General features: G+C 54.7%; 1 protein-coding gene across 1 annotated transcript; it reads left to right on the top strand.

The window, feature by feature from the left end:
• Positions 1-3,872: 3,872 nt before the first annotated feature.
• On the top strand, positions 3,873-7,718 carry WNT4 (wingless-type MMTV integration site family, member 4). Its single transcript, XM_010283487.1, has 4 exons — positions 3,873-4,102; positions 6,238-6,369; positions 6,711-6,853; positions 7,078-7,718. The coding sequence occupies exons 1-4, from the start codon at positions 3,955-3,957 to the stop codon at positions 7,543-7,545; spliced, it is 891 nt and encodes a 296-aa protein (XP_010281789.1). The 5' UTR covers positions 3,873-3,954; the 3' UTR covers positions 7,546-7,718.
• The last annotated feature ends 6,675 nt before the right edge of the window (positions 7,719-14,393 follow it).

Raw genomic sequence — 14,393 nt, 5'->3', positions numbered from 1 at the left:
TGATCTATATACCATGGATGGAAAAAAAAAAGGAAGGGCTTTCCATCAGTTTTGTATTAAATCAATGACTTTTAATAAAAAGGGAACTTGTTCTGTGAATGACTCGTCTGAATTTAAAGGCAGAAGAAAAGAAACATAAATGCCATGATGAAGCAAGACAAAACTTGAACAAATAGCTTAGGCAGCAGCTCACCCCTTGAAACATTCTTTGCCCAATCTTGCAAAAGGAGGAAAATATGCCATTATTTGGGTTTTTTCCACAAGCAGGGCTGTTTTGAGGCTGCATGTGAGACTTAAGTCATAATCTAGAGCTCAGTGCAGCTCTGCACAGCAACCAAGATGTGATATCAGGATGGAGATCGGTAGTGAGACCTTGCAGAGGGCAGGAACTGCTGGGTTTCCTCCCATTGTGCCTGTCTTGCCGTGTGTGCTGGTAGACAAGAGGCTTTGCCTGCGGTTTCTACCACCTCAGTCCAGGAAAACGAAGTTTGGAGCAAGGTCCTCATTAAGGACCAGGCACAGTGCTAGAGCTGGGTTTCCATGGTGACCATGGGATGCTGCAGATAGGTTTGGTGGTGCCTTGCTTGGGCTCCACAGCCCTGAGAACCAGTCTGTGAGTTGCAGGGTGGAAGCATCTTTGAGCGCTGGTGAAGGCAGAGCACATTTCCCAGCTCTCATCTCGCCCTTCAGCTGCCCCAGAGAGGTCAAAGGGGGTGAGATGCTCCTGCCCGTTACCCCTGAATGTGGTGTGGAGAAGCCATGTGAAAGCCTCAAAGCTGAGGTCCTTCAGCAAAGATCCTTCCTTACATTGTTGACTCAACCTCTGGATTCCTCCTGGACAAGGGAGCAGGATGCGAGCCTTCTCCCCTCAAAAAAATGCCTTTTTTGGGAAGTAGTATGGTACTCCTGGGATGCAGCAGACTGGTTGCAAGCTGGGAGTCTGATGGGGCCATGGCATTTTAGGCACAGTTGCCTCCAATCCCAAGGAGAGGCAGACTCGCATGGGCTGAGGAGGGATGATGGCATACAGAGGACCTGTCATGGGGGAGAGAGGCCAGAGCACCGTTCTGGATAGCTTCATCTTATTTGCCTGCCTTGCAAAAGAAATTACCAGACCTGTTCTTGGAGAGCTGTACCTGTCTTTGAAGCATCCTTGGCCTTTGTTTTATCATCCCAAACAGCATTAAATGCTTGTTGGGGAGGCATGTTATCAGGCACATCTACTTGGAAAGGCTTGAAAGGCTCTTGTCATGCTTTTCTTCATGTGCGCTTTGAATTTATAGCTCCCCATTGCCCAGAGAATCCCACTGAGTTGGGAAATATATTAGAAAAGGAGATGATGCCCCCATCCTGAGCAGAGCTGATGGTAACGTGGCTGTTACACCTGCGGCACGGCTCTCCTGCCAAGGTGCCGGCAGTCAGACTGGGCACTGATTCATCAGCAGGACCAGCCGTGCCGCTTTGCTTGAGCTGGTTCCCTGGTATGATAAATGCTCCTTAAGTAGCAGGAGTGGGGGAAAGCCTAATCAGCACAAGGGGTTAGTACTGGAGGCAGAATCCGGTTTTCTTGGCTTCCAGGCTCAAAGCTGCTCAACCGACCCATGGCGTCTTGGGATCAATCTCACCACTCTGCTGTGTGTCAGCTTCCCCATGCCCAAACTGAAATAATGGCTGGACCTGGAAGGGGACAGAGCTGTCACAGTCACTCCGGGCTTGCTCGGCATCCAAGGGTGGTTTGCTGCCTTCACCCTGGGTCAGCCAAGTGCAGCGAGATGCAAGAACAGCAATTGTTGCACCCCATGTCCAGGACTGCAGCCCGGGAACAGGGACACTGATTGCATGGTGCGGGGGCCAGCAGAAAGGTGACACCCCTGGGTTTGGTTACGGTGGGGTTTCCAAGCCAGCCGTGTGCACTGGGGAACCGCGCAGCCAGTCCTCTGCAAACAGGGCTGTGCCCTTGGAGGAGCAGAAAGCCTTGGGCAAAGATGCTTAGCTGGTATAAAGGCTAGAAAAGAACTTGGCTCTGAAACCAGGGCAGTCTGCCACTTCCCACTGTCCGAGAGGCATTGCATCAAGTGATCTCCACGCACAAGGAAAGCCGAATGCTTCTGACGGCTCGCCACACAGACTCCCCACGGACTCTGCAAGCCAAGCCAGCTTTCTAACCATCTCCCACGGCACCCCAGTTGTAAGCGTGAAACCAAGATGGTGAATAATTCTGCTGATGCACAGAAGAGAAAATCCTGTTCTCTCCTCCTGGGGCAAACTGGCAGGGCTAATGGGAGGAAGAGGCTGTGACAACTTGATTTTGTGGCTGAAGTCAGCAGATCTGGCTCCTGGGACACATGGGAACAGGCAGGGAACAGGAGCCACTTTTGCACAGTCACTTCTCGGAGGCAAGCAGGGCTTCAAAGGAAAAATCCTTAGCAGGATGTCGCAACTTGGGAGGAGGAGGAAAAAAACAAGCAAACAAAAAAACCCACAAGCTCTGCAGGGCTGGGAAATGCAGAGTCAAGGACTGAGGTTTCCAAAAAGCATTCTCTTGGTACTCCCATCTCTCAGTGCAGACGAGGTAGCCATGTGAGCTGACGCTGGCAATTCCGGAGGACGTTAAAGCTCGGTGTGGTCAGCAGGAGCAAGTGTGAGTTTTCCCTGCCCCATGCAGGGGACCTCCCTTCTCCATAGCAGGACGAGGCTCCACTGGTGGCAGTGTCACTTAAAGCAGGTGCCAGCAGCCACGGGAAGGAGGGATTCTCAGCTACGCACGTGCTGGCACAGGCACAGATAGCTGTAGAGGATCTTGTATTATCCAACAGCCTGACTGAGCTGTTGGATAATCTGACTGGGTGTATCTTAAAACCCCTCTGGGATCCAGAGGCTGGGGCAGGAGGACGGACCTGGGAACTGGGCGAGCGTGCACACGTGCAGGGCGTGGTGGGCTGGGTTACTGGGATGTGCAGCATGGACCATCATGCCCAGATGCTTGGTGAGGGGATGCCAAGAGCTTGCAAGGTGCTTGCCCCAAAAGGGTAAGCTACCTCATCCCATCCCCCTAATGCTGATACCCAAGAGCAGCTCTGTAACTCCTTCTGCTGAGGATGGGGCCATGGAAAGCAGAGCACATGGTCACCTCCATGCAGGGCTGGTCTTTTCCAGGTCAGCAAAGACTGCATGGCCATTTTCACGGGCTGGGCTGGTGGAAGAAGTGCCCAGCATGTGCAATTTTGCCCACAGCAGGCTCCTGATTCTGTCCTCCTCACTTCAAGCCCTGTTTGAATCTCGAGTGACAGGAAACCTGGCAGCTCCCAGAGGCCATCCTTGCCTGCTGGGGGCTGGAGGAGCTAAAAGCAGGCTCCAGGAGGGAAGTGGTTTGGAGGGTGATGTTGCTGGTGATGAGCACAGAGCCACGCTGCGGCAGCAGTGTGGCAGCTGGAGCTGGCAGCCGAGCGCCTGTCCTGCTTGTTTTGGCTGACTTCAGAGACCTCTGGCTTTTCCTAGTAGCACTTGGATGTGCCGGTACTCAGGAGACCTGACCGGGCACATTCAGACAACGCCGAAAATATCTTCCTTGCAGGCAATAGAGGCAAAGGGGAGCCAGCAGCTGGGCTCCCCGAGAGACAGGGGACCAGGCTGCAGAGGGATGGTTGTTTTGCTTGGGCTTGCTCTCTGCCAGCCAAAAAATGCATCCTGCGGAGCCACCGCAGTGGCACATTTAAGGTGACCCCAGATGGGCACCAGGTCTCAGCTATGGAGGGGGGGAGAGGTTAGGTCACCTTTCTTTCTGCAGTGCAGGGTGTCCCGACTGAACATGGGTTCATGCTCCCCCAACCCTTGCTTCCTAACCAGTGTGCTGGCTGTCACGGCAGGTACCTGGCAAAGCTGTCTTCAGTGGGGAGCATCTCCGAGGAGGAGACCTGCGAGAAGCTGAAGGGCTTGATCCAGCGCCAGGTGCAGATGTGCAAGAGGAACCTGGAGGTGATGGACTCGGTGCGGCGCGGAGCCCAGCTGGCCATCGAGGAGTGCCAGTACCAGTTCCGCAACCGCCGCTGGAACTGCTCCACACTGGACACCCTGCCCGTCTTTGGCAAGGTGGTAACGCAAGGTGAGCCGGGAGGACGCGTACCTGGGGTGCTGCTGCATGGGGGAATGGCTATGACAGCAGGCCGGTGGGCTGCAGGTGGGTTTTGCTTGCTTGCCCCTAGGCCAGCAGCTGGGGAGAGTAGGGAATGACCCTGTGCTGGATCTTGGGCCTGACAAGTCTTCCCTCGGCATTTCAGCAGGGCTCTTTTGACTGCATTAGGGGCAGCATTCCAGACCCTTGCAGTTCCTTGCAGCTGCTGGGTGCTTCCCCTCACAAACCTTTTTCACACCCAGCGGGTGCCCCTCACACGGAGGCACCAGCCCAGGGCACCCGGAGAGCCTGGACCTTTTACAAGGACATACCAAGTTTGAGCAGAGCCCTAAAGTCACCCTGCGGTCTAATCTCTGCCCTGCCAAGCCCAGGAGCTTCGCTCCACAAAGCCGCGGGATGCTGGATTTATTCGGTCTCTTCTCCGGGCAGCCCCGAAGCGGTGACCGCCGCCAGACTGGCACAGCGCTGGCTCTGCGGGCGAGCCCTTGGGAGGACAGCCCTCTGCCGCCCGACGCGAGTAAAACACGCGGCGCTGGACCCTCCGCGGAGAGCATCATCGCCCGCCGCCGCCCAGCTGCCAGCCTTCAGGGGGCATTTATGGCCAGGGCAGCCCCCAGCCCCTCTGATCCCAGCTGCACGCAGGCATCCCAGAGGCACAGGGCTGTGATCAAACCAAGCACGGACCCAGAGCATCGCGGTGAGGCGACGGAGGGGAAGGCCCCTCTGCAACCCCTGGAGAGCACCGAAGCGGCCCTTGCCTCCCCTTGGGTGCCACTGCGATCTCTGATGCACCCTCTCGCTTCCCATCTCAGGATCCACAGACCAAAGCCTCCCCCCGGCTCCTTGTTTGACTTTCCTCCCCTCAACGCAGGGGTGAAGATCTCTTCTTGTGAAGGTTCAGGGACTGGAAATACCAGAAATACCAGAAACTAAAAGTCGTCTCTTTTTAGGCAGCCACAGCACAAACCGACCAACACGATCCTACTATTAACCTCGATTAACTTGGAGGCGGTTCAGGGCGGGCCCCCCCCCAGCCACTGCCGCCTGGGCCAGATTACAGCTGGGCCACCAAAGTCTGGGCTGCGACCACCAAAGTAGCTGCCCTCTGTCCGACCGGCAAGCTGGCGCGATGTCTGCTTGCAGACCACCCCCCCTCTCTACCCTTAGCATGGGACTACCCCAAATGCCAACCCGCCTCGCTCAGAGAGAGGGGCTGTGTCCTCAGCCGGCCTCGGAGGACGGTGGGGATTTGGGTGTTGCAAGAGCTGATCCCTGGTCACGCTGCCCTGTGCGTTTATGCCCAGGGATGTCCCCTGACTTCCCAAACAAGCTCTTCCTAACCGTGTGGCACCACACAGGTAGACACAAGAGCTGGGAAGGGGCTGCACCCTGGGGACCAGCGTAGTTTCGCACGGCACTTTGGGAGCGGTGTGGGGTTTTGCAGGGTAGTTTGGGAGGTGCTGGGAGGTACAGGACCCTGTGTGAGAGGATCTGCAGCTGCAGGGGATGTTCCTGGACGTGGAAAGCAGCCAACTATTTTGGATGCAGGAGGGATTTCATGGCAGAGGTGCCCTGCAAGCACCAGGCAAGACAGTCTCTTCATATAAGCTCTGGAGAGCTCTCCCCACATTGGCAATAGAGCCTTTGCAGCTCCCTCATTGCCAGGTTAAAATTTGCCCATCACATTCATGTTTTTAACCTCATGGGGCAGTTCCCAGCTCCTTTGCTCTTACAAGATAGAGCTCTCGCTGCTGCAAATGATCTCCCAGCACCGAGGTGTCTCTGCTGAGACTGGTCCAGGCTTGGCACTAAGCAAACAGCATCCCTGGGAGTGGGGAGGATGAGTGTCCTGCATGGGGAACCCCATCTTGGGAGGGAGATGAAACGAAGGGCTTGACAGCTCTGCATAGCACGTTTTGCCGAGAGCCAGTTTTCAGACCAGGTTTTCAAGGGGTTTTGTGTGCGACACCAGCATTAGGAAGGATGAGGAGCAGAGACACACAACAGCCCACCAAGGGCCTTTGCCCAGCTGGCCGCACCCCCTCCCGAAAGCCCTCTCGCGTGTCTTGCTGCCACGTTTCCCACCACCGTTTGTGCCGTTGCAGGGACGCGGGAGGCAGCATTCGTCTATGCCATCTCTTCGGCAGGGGTGGCCTTCGCAGTGACCCGCGCCTGCAGCAGCGGCGAGCTGGACAAGTGTGGATGCGACCGCACGGTGCAGGGGGGCAGCCCGCAGGGTGAGCGTGCAAAGGGAGCGGGGCAGCCGAGCGGGGATGCAAAATGGGCCAAGCATGGAAATGTCTCCTCTCTGGAGCCACCCAGAAAGGAGCAAAAAGTTTTTAAAAAACACAGACTCCGGTTAGTCCACCTGAGTCCCTCAAAAAGGCATCTGGGAGCATCACCCATGGGGCAGAGAAAGCATCTTGTCCATGTCCCCCCCCAGGGCCACACTCCCCAGCTTCCCCAATCCCCTGGGCAGCCAGACAGAAGGGGGGCAGGTATTTTAGGAAGAGCAAGGCTGGAGAAGACAAGCAACACAGGGTGGCTGTATCTGTCTTATCTCTGCTCTCTGCCTTAGGCTTCCAGTGGTCGGGCTGCTCCGATAACATCGCCTACGGCGTGGCCTTCTCGCAGTCCTTCGTCGACGTCCGTGAGAGGAGCAAAGGGGCTTCTTCCAACAGAGCATTAATGAACCTCCACAACAACGAGGCAGGGAGGAAGGTAACAGTGAGGGGGAAGCCTGGGCAGCCGGTACAGTTCTGCAGCATCCCATCTGGGCTCTGCAGCCGTTGCTTGAGCCATTTTGGCTTCACTTAATCCCATGAGCTCACATGCATCAGCATCGCTTTCTGCAAAACCCTTCCAGACGCCGTACATTGCACTCCTCCTGCTGTGTCCATCCCAAGCTGACCGTCCCGTCTTGTTTCTCGTGTCTGTTCCTCCAGGCGATCCTGAACAACATGCGGGTGGAGTGCAAGTGTCACGGCGTGTCAGGCTCGTGCGAGTTCAAGACGTGCTGGAAAGCCATGCCCCCCTTCCGCAAAGTGGGCAACGTCCTGAAGGAGAAATTCGACGGTGCCACGGAGGTCGAGCAGAGCGAGATTGGATCCACCAAAGTGCTGGTGCCAAAAAACTCCCAGTTCAAGCCACACACAGATGAGGACCTCGTCTACCTGGACTCCAGTCCCGACTTCTGTGACCATGACCTCAAGAACGGGGTGCTGGGCACCAGCGGCCGGCAGTGCAACAAGACCTCCAAGGCTATTGACGGCTGTGAGCTGATGTGCTGTGGCCGGGGCTTTCACACGGACGAAGTGGAGGTTGTGGAAAGGTGCAGCTGCAAATTCCACTGGTGCTGCTCCGTCAAGTGCAAACCCTGCCATCGGGTGGTAGAAATCCATACCTGCCGGTGATGCACGGACGGGAATGCCCATCCGGCCCCCTCTCTAACTGACCCTGCTTCTCCCTTGCCCCACGGCCAGGACTGAGGAAGTAACCCAGACGCTGCAGGGAGAGCACAGCTCTTTACAGAGACAGAGCCCCAGAGGAAAACAGATTTTAAAGAAAAAAAATATTTAAAGTTTAAAAAAATTGATCATTGTTGTTTTTTTTATTTTCTTTTGTTTGCTTGCTTTATTTATTGCTGAAGCCAGAGCACCTTGGTGTCCTGTGCCAGCAGGGACATGTCTGCTCTCGATGGCTGGCTGGGGACCTGCATGATGCCTGCTCTCATCGGATGAGCCCCTGCTGACTCCGGAGCATTGCAAATGGGAGGTGTTTAAGCCGAGGCTAGCGTTAGGCACTCGGTATCTTCTATCACAGTTATTTTTATTTGTCTAAGGCATGCACTGAGCATCCCAGAGCACTGCTTGCCTTGGCTGAGCCTCAGGAGGGATGAAGTGCAGCCAGCATGTGCAGCCAGCGTGTGCAGCCAGGTGCATGGCAGAGGATGGGCAGATGGTGACAGGGTGGCAACGTCTCCAGGAGTTAAGCTCAATGCAGGGAGAAGCCCAGCCAGGGTGGTCAGTATATGAGGGGGACATAGGACACTCTTGCAGCCCCTTGTTGCGTGATGCTCGATGGCCTCCTGGGCATTGGATGGATTTTGGAGCAGCTCCAGTGACTGCTCTGATTTACAGAAGCTCCTCAGCAGCTGCCCAGGGCTATCAGAGGACGCAATGTTCCTGCCATGCTCCCCTTCCCCTTACAAGACCCTTTTTCCCCTCACTCTTCCAGCATCTTGCTGAGCTGGAGTCTGTGAAAAGCGTCCAGAGAGGCCATGGTACCTGCCGTCCAATGACTCTTAACAGAGCTGGGAGCTGATGGGAGGAAATCCCAGGGGATTTCTTTTCCTCTGTCCCATAATTGCCCACCTTGCTCACCAGCATCCCACAACCAGATTTCCTCCTCTTCCTCCACATGCCTGTTCTCCACACCCAGTGAGGGCTCTGGGGACAGTCCCTGTCCCTTCGGCTACTGAGAAATGCAAAAGTATAAAGTGGAGCAACTGCTGGGAGTGGGGGAAAGAGGCTGCTGGGGGGAAAGGCAATGCTCGTGCTCTGCTGAGCCCGAGGGACGCTGCCATGTGTGCCCAAGCACCAGGATTTAGTGCGGCAGGGCCCCAGCTGCCCCGTCTCGCTCTCCGCAGGCTGGCCTGGAGCGATGCCATGAGGATAACGCGCTGTCCTACCCGCTCCAGCTTCCCTTCTGCCTGGGATTGGGTTAGTGCAGAGTCCTTGCTGCCGGGCTGCAGGACGAAATATTTGGAGAACTAATAAGCAGAGGGGCACTGCGAGGGGAGGTGGAAAGCGAACTGGTTCCTCTCTCCCTCACCCACTTGTCTGCGACTCAAGAGGCAAAAGGGGAGCGGAGAAAAACCTCAAAATGACATCTCGAGCCAACAGGAACATCTGCCTGTGGTGCAGCGAGGAGTCAGCATGGGGTGGCATTGCTGAGCCCTCCTGTGCAAGCTGGGAGCTCCCTGCACGGTCCAGAAAAGCCCAGAGCTGTGACCATCACCCTCTGGGCTGGAGGAGGGGGTCCTTGCAAACCTGCAGTCTTGTTTTTCTTCCTTGCTTCATCTTGAGAGGGGAAAGGTTGGGGGAACGCACAGACATACGTTAAATCCCGTCTGTGCTGTGGCAGTGATGGGCTGGGGGAGAGTCTGTGGTCGCTGGAAGGTCTCCAGACACCATCCGGCTGGAAGGCTGCTGACAACTGACTTGACGCAGCACAGGGCGAGGGAAGTTTACATCGAGGCATCCCCCCCAGTATCCCCCCAGCTGCCTCCCTCCTGCCGGCCCAGCCTGAGCTCCAAAAAACCTTCAGCAAAGGGTGCCAGGTGGTGGGGGGACTGACAGCCTGGGGAGACCCTGAGGTGGAGCCACCGCGGGCTGATCCACTTCAATGCAAACCAGAGATCTCCTCACCAGAGCAGCACAGAGCAGGGACTGCCTCTCTCAGTGGCTCAGTTGGTCAAGGGTGCAGCATTAAATCCTCAGGGGAGGAACTAAGCTTCACTCCCCTCCAGCTCCATCTCTTTAGCCCCCCAAGGCTGCAAGTTCTCAAGTACCTTGGAGACTGCTCCTCCTCTTCCCAGCTCATGCAGAGGAGGCCACAGACCTCAGGCCACTGGCCAAGTTTTCTGCTCACTGTCCATCTAGGATGAGGGCCAAAACTGAACAAGACAATCCAGATCAGTGTGGAGATAATCTCTGCGCAAGGGATTTTTTCAAGCTGTGATGAAAGCTGAGCCCTGTAAATGTCACCCAGAGATACCCCGGCTCCACGGCGCTCTGGCTCTTCTCACAACTGCAAATTTCAGCACCAGAGGCGGGGGGGAAATGCTTTTTTTTTCATATTTACTTTGTCTATTAAATAATGAGTTTGTGCTGAATGAACCACAGGCTTTTCTTCTCCTAGCAATCAGGCTCCACTGGGCTGTGTAAAACCAGCATGTGCTGCAAACACTTAACAGTTGTTGGTCTCCTCCTGAGAGTCCTTAGCTAGGAGGAGAGGTGCCCGGGTGCTGCCTCTTGACAATGTAAAGGGGACACTAAGGCTGTCCTTGTCCCTCCTCCTGTCTCTCCTCAGGAGATGCTGGTGTTTGGACTACAGGCTGCATCCTTGCTTTCCCACCAGTGGAAGGAGAGTTTGCTCCCTGTCTTCTGCCTTAACCACTTGACACACTGCTGGCTTAAGAGGCCACTTATCTTAGATTTCAGTAAGTCTGTGACTTCCTCCTGTCGAGAAGGCGCTGATATTCATCTGCTTAAAACAGTGCTCTCCTCCCCTGCACGCAGCCAAGGGGCCGCAGCTCCTACGTGTGCTGCTGGACACATCCTGCCAGTGGTCTTGAGGTGAGTTTGAGGTGGGAGGGGGCAGGAACTGCCCACAGATGCGGCATCAGGGACCTGCTGCCTCTTGCCTCCATCCCTGTGCTGTGAGGTGCTGGATTTGTGGGGATGCAGTGCCAGATGCCTGGCACGCTCCAAGGTGCCCCCAGCCAGTGCATTTCACTTGTCCCTTGTCCTTCCACAGGCTGGGGGCACTCACCTGCATCCTTTCCATGCCGTTCCCTATGGTCCAGAGCTGCTCGTTTCAGCACTGGCTGCTGCTGGGTCCGGCTGCACTAATGCACTGCCTTGTCTCCTTTCTTCAGTTGTAGCTCTTGGTTTCTGTTGCTCACCAAACTCACCTTTCCACCCAGTTCATGCTAAAACCAATGGCTTCTCTCACTTTGGCCTCCACGGGTGGCAGGGGCTGAGGGCTATTTTTTTAAGTTTAACTGCTGTTGCAGAAATAGGATGGTAGGATGGGAGAAAATGAGCCCCAAGCCTCCCAAAAACCGTTCCTTCAAACAGCTCCTCTCTTCCCCCGATGGAACCCACCCCACAACCTCCCAGCTCCATCCCTTCCCCTGCCCACTCCAGCTTCAGCCCCAGGTGAGGGACTGTTTTATACTGGACTGAAGTGAGACCCATCATTTCCAGTTCTCATGAAGCGGCAGCTATGAGGACTTACCCTCTCCTGCTCTCTACCCATGCAGAGGGACACCATCCCATCCCTAAAGCATCTTTTCTCAGTGGTCCCAGATTCCCCATCACCACCTCCCAGGACGGTGGTGAAACAAAGACGTGCTTCACCCCCGTGCTGAAACAAGGTGTAGGGAGAGGCCAGCTTGTCTGTGACCCTGGACGGAGCAAAATGTTCATGTCCTCCTCAAGTGCCCCCCACCCACTCAGCCTGTCCCCTACATCCCCTATGCATCTGAGAACATCCTGCTAACCCTCTCCCCACCACCACATCCCTCCAAACGCTTGCCCCCATGCCAGCCCCACAGGCTCAGCACTTGGGTCTCCTTCTCAGCCCCCTCAACACCCTCTCCCTGGTGAAGTCATCTCTCCTCCGAGGATTCAGAGGCCGACATCTCCACCCAGCCTCTCCCACTCATAAACCTTCCGGGATGTCCCACTGCCAACTCGAGATCATCGTGGCAAAAACAGGACATCCCCTCCAAGTCCTCCCCACCCTGCTCCAGAGGATGGGTTACTCCATGATTTTTTCCCATTCCCCAAACTCCCAACTTCACCACCATCTTCTGCTCCTTCTTTTTTCTTCACCTTTTCTCCTGGAAAACCCACCCCATGTGTCACATACCTTCAACCTCAGCTACTCCATGCTTTGGGCTTCATGTTTGCCACCTCCCCACCCTCAGGTCTGAGCATGACATGGCCAAGCGCATGGGCAGATCTGGTATTTGTCTCCAGCTGTTTTGCCCACATCACCCTCATGCCCTTTATTGGCCATGAACACTTCCATCACTCCCAACTATCTCATCTTCCCTAGCCGGGCATGCTCAGCCTCATGCACTGCTCTCCTCACAAAGCAATTAAATCACCATGGATGACTTCAATAGCGCTTATGCAGAGCACAAATTAGCACTCGCATCCTTTCCCTCCCTTACACCGTCAGAGAACATAATAGCAAATCCTACTGCATATTCCTGCAGCAGTGACCACAGTAATTTTCCTGTATCTCCTGCTCTCCCTTTATCCACATGAATTTACCAGCTGGCTGTAGGGAAGCCAGGTGATGGAGACAGCAGGAAACAAAAGCCTGGGACCACTGCCAAAGGATGCTTTAAGGATGGGATGGTGTCTGTCTGCATGGGCAGAGGGCAGGAGAGGATGAGTCCTCCTTATAGCTGCCACTTCATGGGGATCAGAAATCATGGGTCTCACTCCAGTCCAGCATAAGAGCACCCATGCTGGGGTGACCACTGATCCCACCTACACTTGCTGAAGATGTCAGCAGTGTCTTGGCTGCCCAGGCGCTGCCTCCATCGGTCCCAAAGCTGGGGCAGAAGGCCACGCTGAAGGACGCCCGGCGGACCAGAGCCTTTGACAGCAGCGTGATCCCGTGACAGCAGGAGGGCGCCCAGCCAGCGCTCCTCAGAGAGGCCTCCCAACCCTGACTGCCAAAATCCTGCTTTAAGTACAGGAAAATAAATTGTGCAACCTGCCTTAGACTGGATCATAACACCCCATGCAGGCAGAGGGGGAGGAAGGGGCAGTAGCCAAGCTGAGGATCAGGCCCTGCATCTCAGCATTTAGGCTGGACCATGCTAATATCTGGCACTCGAGCAGCACCTGCACCAGGCGCTCCCCTCCTCATCTCTCACAGGTATGTCCGGGATGCTTCTGCAGCCACAGAGCCCCTCCTCAGAGGTCCCAGAGAAGTGGCCACACACAAGCCCCATCCTTGTGCCTGTGCTCAGATCTCAGGAGCCACAAGCTCCCCTAGGCTGGCCTGCTGACCTGGCAAGACATTCCCATCCCAAACCTGACCATTAGTACTTCCTCAAGCACATGAGCAAGGCGTGTTGGCTGGGTGAATCTCCATACCACTGCAGATCCCAAATCTGCCCTGGGCAGTGCCTCAACACCAGCCATATTTTGGTCCAAAGCAGCTAAATCATACAGGGGTCGTCTCCTTCCAGATCTCCATTGGCCATGAGTGAAAGCACAAATTGCAAGCCTTAATTAGAATCAGTTGCTCAGCAGTGCAAAAAAAAAAAAAACACCCACCCAAAAACCCTTAGCGGCTGTTGAGCCCACTTGTCTCTCTGGTTCTGATCTAGGACAGTTGTTGCACTATCACAGCTTTGCTCCCAGAATTGCGGCCACACGAAGTAGAGGCAAGACAGCACAGAAATATCCACGTGAGCTCCTCCACATGCACACCACAAGCAAGAGCTATTATAGCAAGGCATAATAAGAAGGGGTTGGAAAATGCAATGGCCTGTCTCTTCAGATGTCCCAGCCTCCCTGAACTGGGTGGTAGCCAAACTCAGTCCATGAGAAGGTCTCACCAGTGCCTCCAGCTCTTTCCAAAAGACGACTATCAAGCAGGGTTGCAAAGCAGGCAACCATCAGTTACAGAACCTCCCTTCACAAGTGACTACTGGTGTACAGACCAGAAACCGAAACCATGATGGCTGGTCACCTCTCTCACCTGCCTTATCATTCCCAGGTACCCAGAAGATGGTCTCATAGAGGTACACACACCCTTTGCCAGAACACTGCTCGCCAAGCAGGAGCTCAACAGAACTGTGACTTCTTCCCCACCTGAGAAGCCGTCAGCTTCCCCAGTTCCCATCTTTTGGCCTGCAAGATGATTTCAACTACATGTATGTACAAGCATTGCTTTGCTAGTCCAGAAACAAGAGATGTACAATCTGCTCCTGCCACGTGTCAAGGAACTGTCAGAAAAAATTGCCGTGGCCAGAAAAGGATGTAGGACACCAAAAGTGCTACTGCATCTTCCCTCTTATCTACGGTTTGCACTGAAGAAACCCAAGAGACTCAGCACCTGACAATGCATGTAATTTAGAACCTCAAAGTCTCAACTTTTCTTAAGAAGAGAAAGTTGGTGTGTGGAGGTTTGTCAGCAAATGGCTCTTGAACTCAAGCATTAGAAATTTAAAGGGGAGTTTTCAGGCTGCTTCTGAAAAAGACAGTTCAGGCACCCTGTTGTACTGCAAAAAGTTGCTTGCTAAGTTACTGTCCAGGAAGGAAGTTGTGCAGAAAATTACATGTGGCAGGATTACAGATGCCTTCAAACGTGAAACTTGGCTATAAAACAAGATGTCCAAGAAAGACCACAGAAATATAAAACATGTTCAGAGCAATGCCGGGGGTCAAGGCACTGTGGTTTACATGCAGCTCAGTTGGAAGAGTAAAAAAATCTGGAATTCTGC

Source organism: Phaethon lepturus, unplaced genomic scaffold (assembly GCF_000687285.1).
Source record: "Phaethon lepturus isolate BGI_N335 unplaced genomic scaffold, ASM68728v1 scaffold44233, whole genome shotgun sequence".
In the NCBI taxonomy this organism is placed as follows: Eukaryota; Metazoa; Chordata; class Aves; order Phaethontiformes; family Phaethontidae; genus Phaethon; species Phaethon lepturus.
The sequence above is the reverse complement of the archived record's forward strand: the minus strand, read 5'-3'. Positions and strand labels throughout refer to the sequence as shown.

Excerpts from the sequence above, each read along its gene's own strand:
- WNT4 (XM_010283487.1), top strand. The coding sequence starts at position 3,955 with ATGTGCAAGAGGAACCTGGAGGTGATGGACTCGGTGCGGCGCGGAGCC. Across the intron at positions 4,103-6,237 it reads TGGCAAGGTGGTAACGCAAG|GGACGCGGGAGGCAGCATTC; the intron begins GTGAGCCGGGAG and ends GTGCCGTTGCAG. Across the intron at positions 6,370-6,710 it reads GCAGGGGGGCAGCCCGCAGG|GCTTCCAGTGGTCGGGCTGC; the intron begins GTGAGCGTGCAA and ends TCTCTGCCTTAG.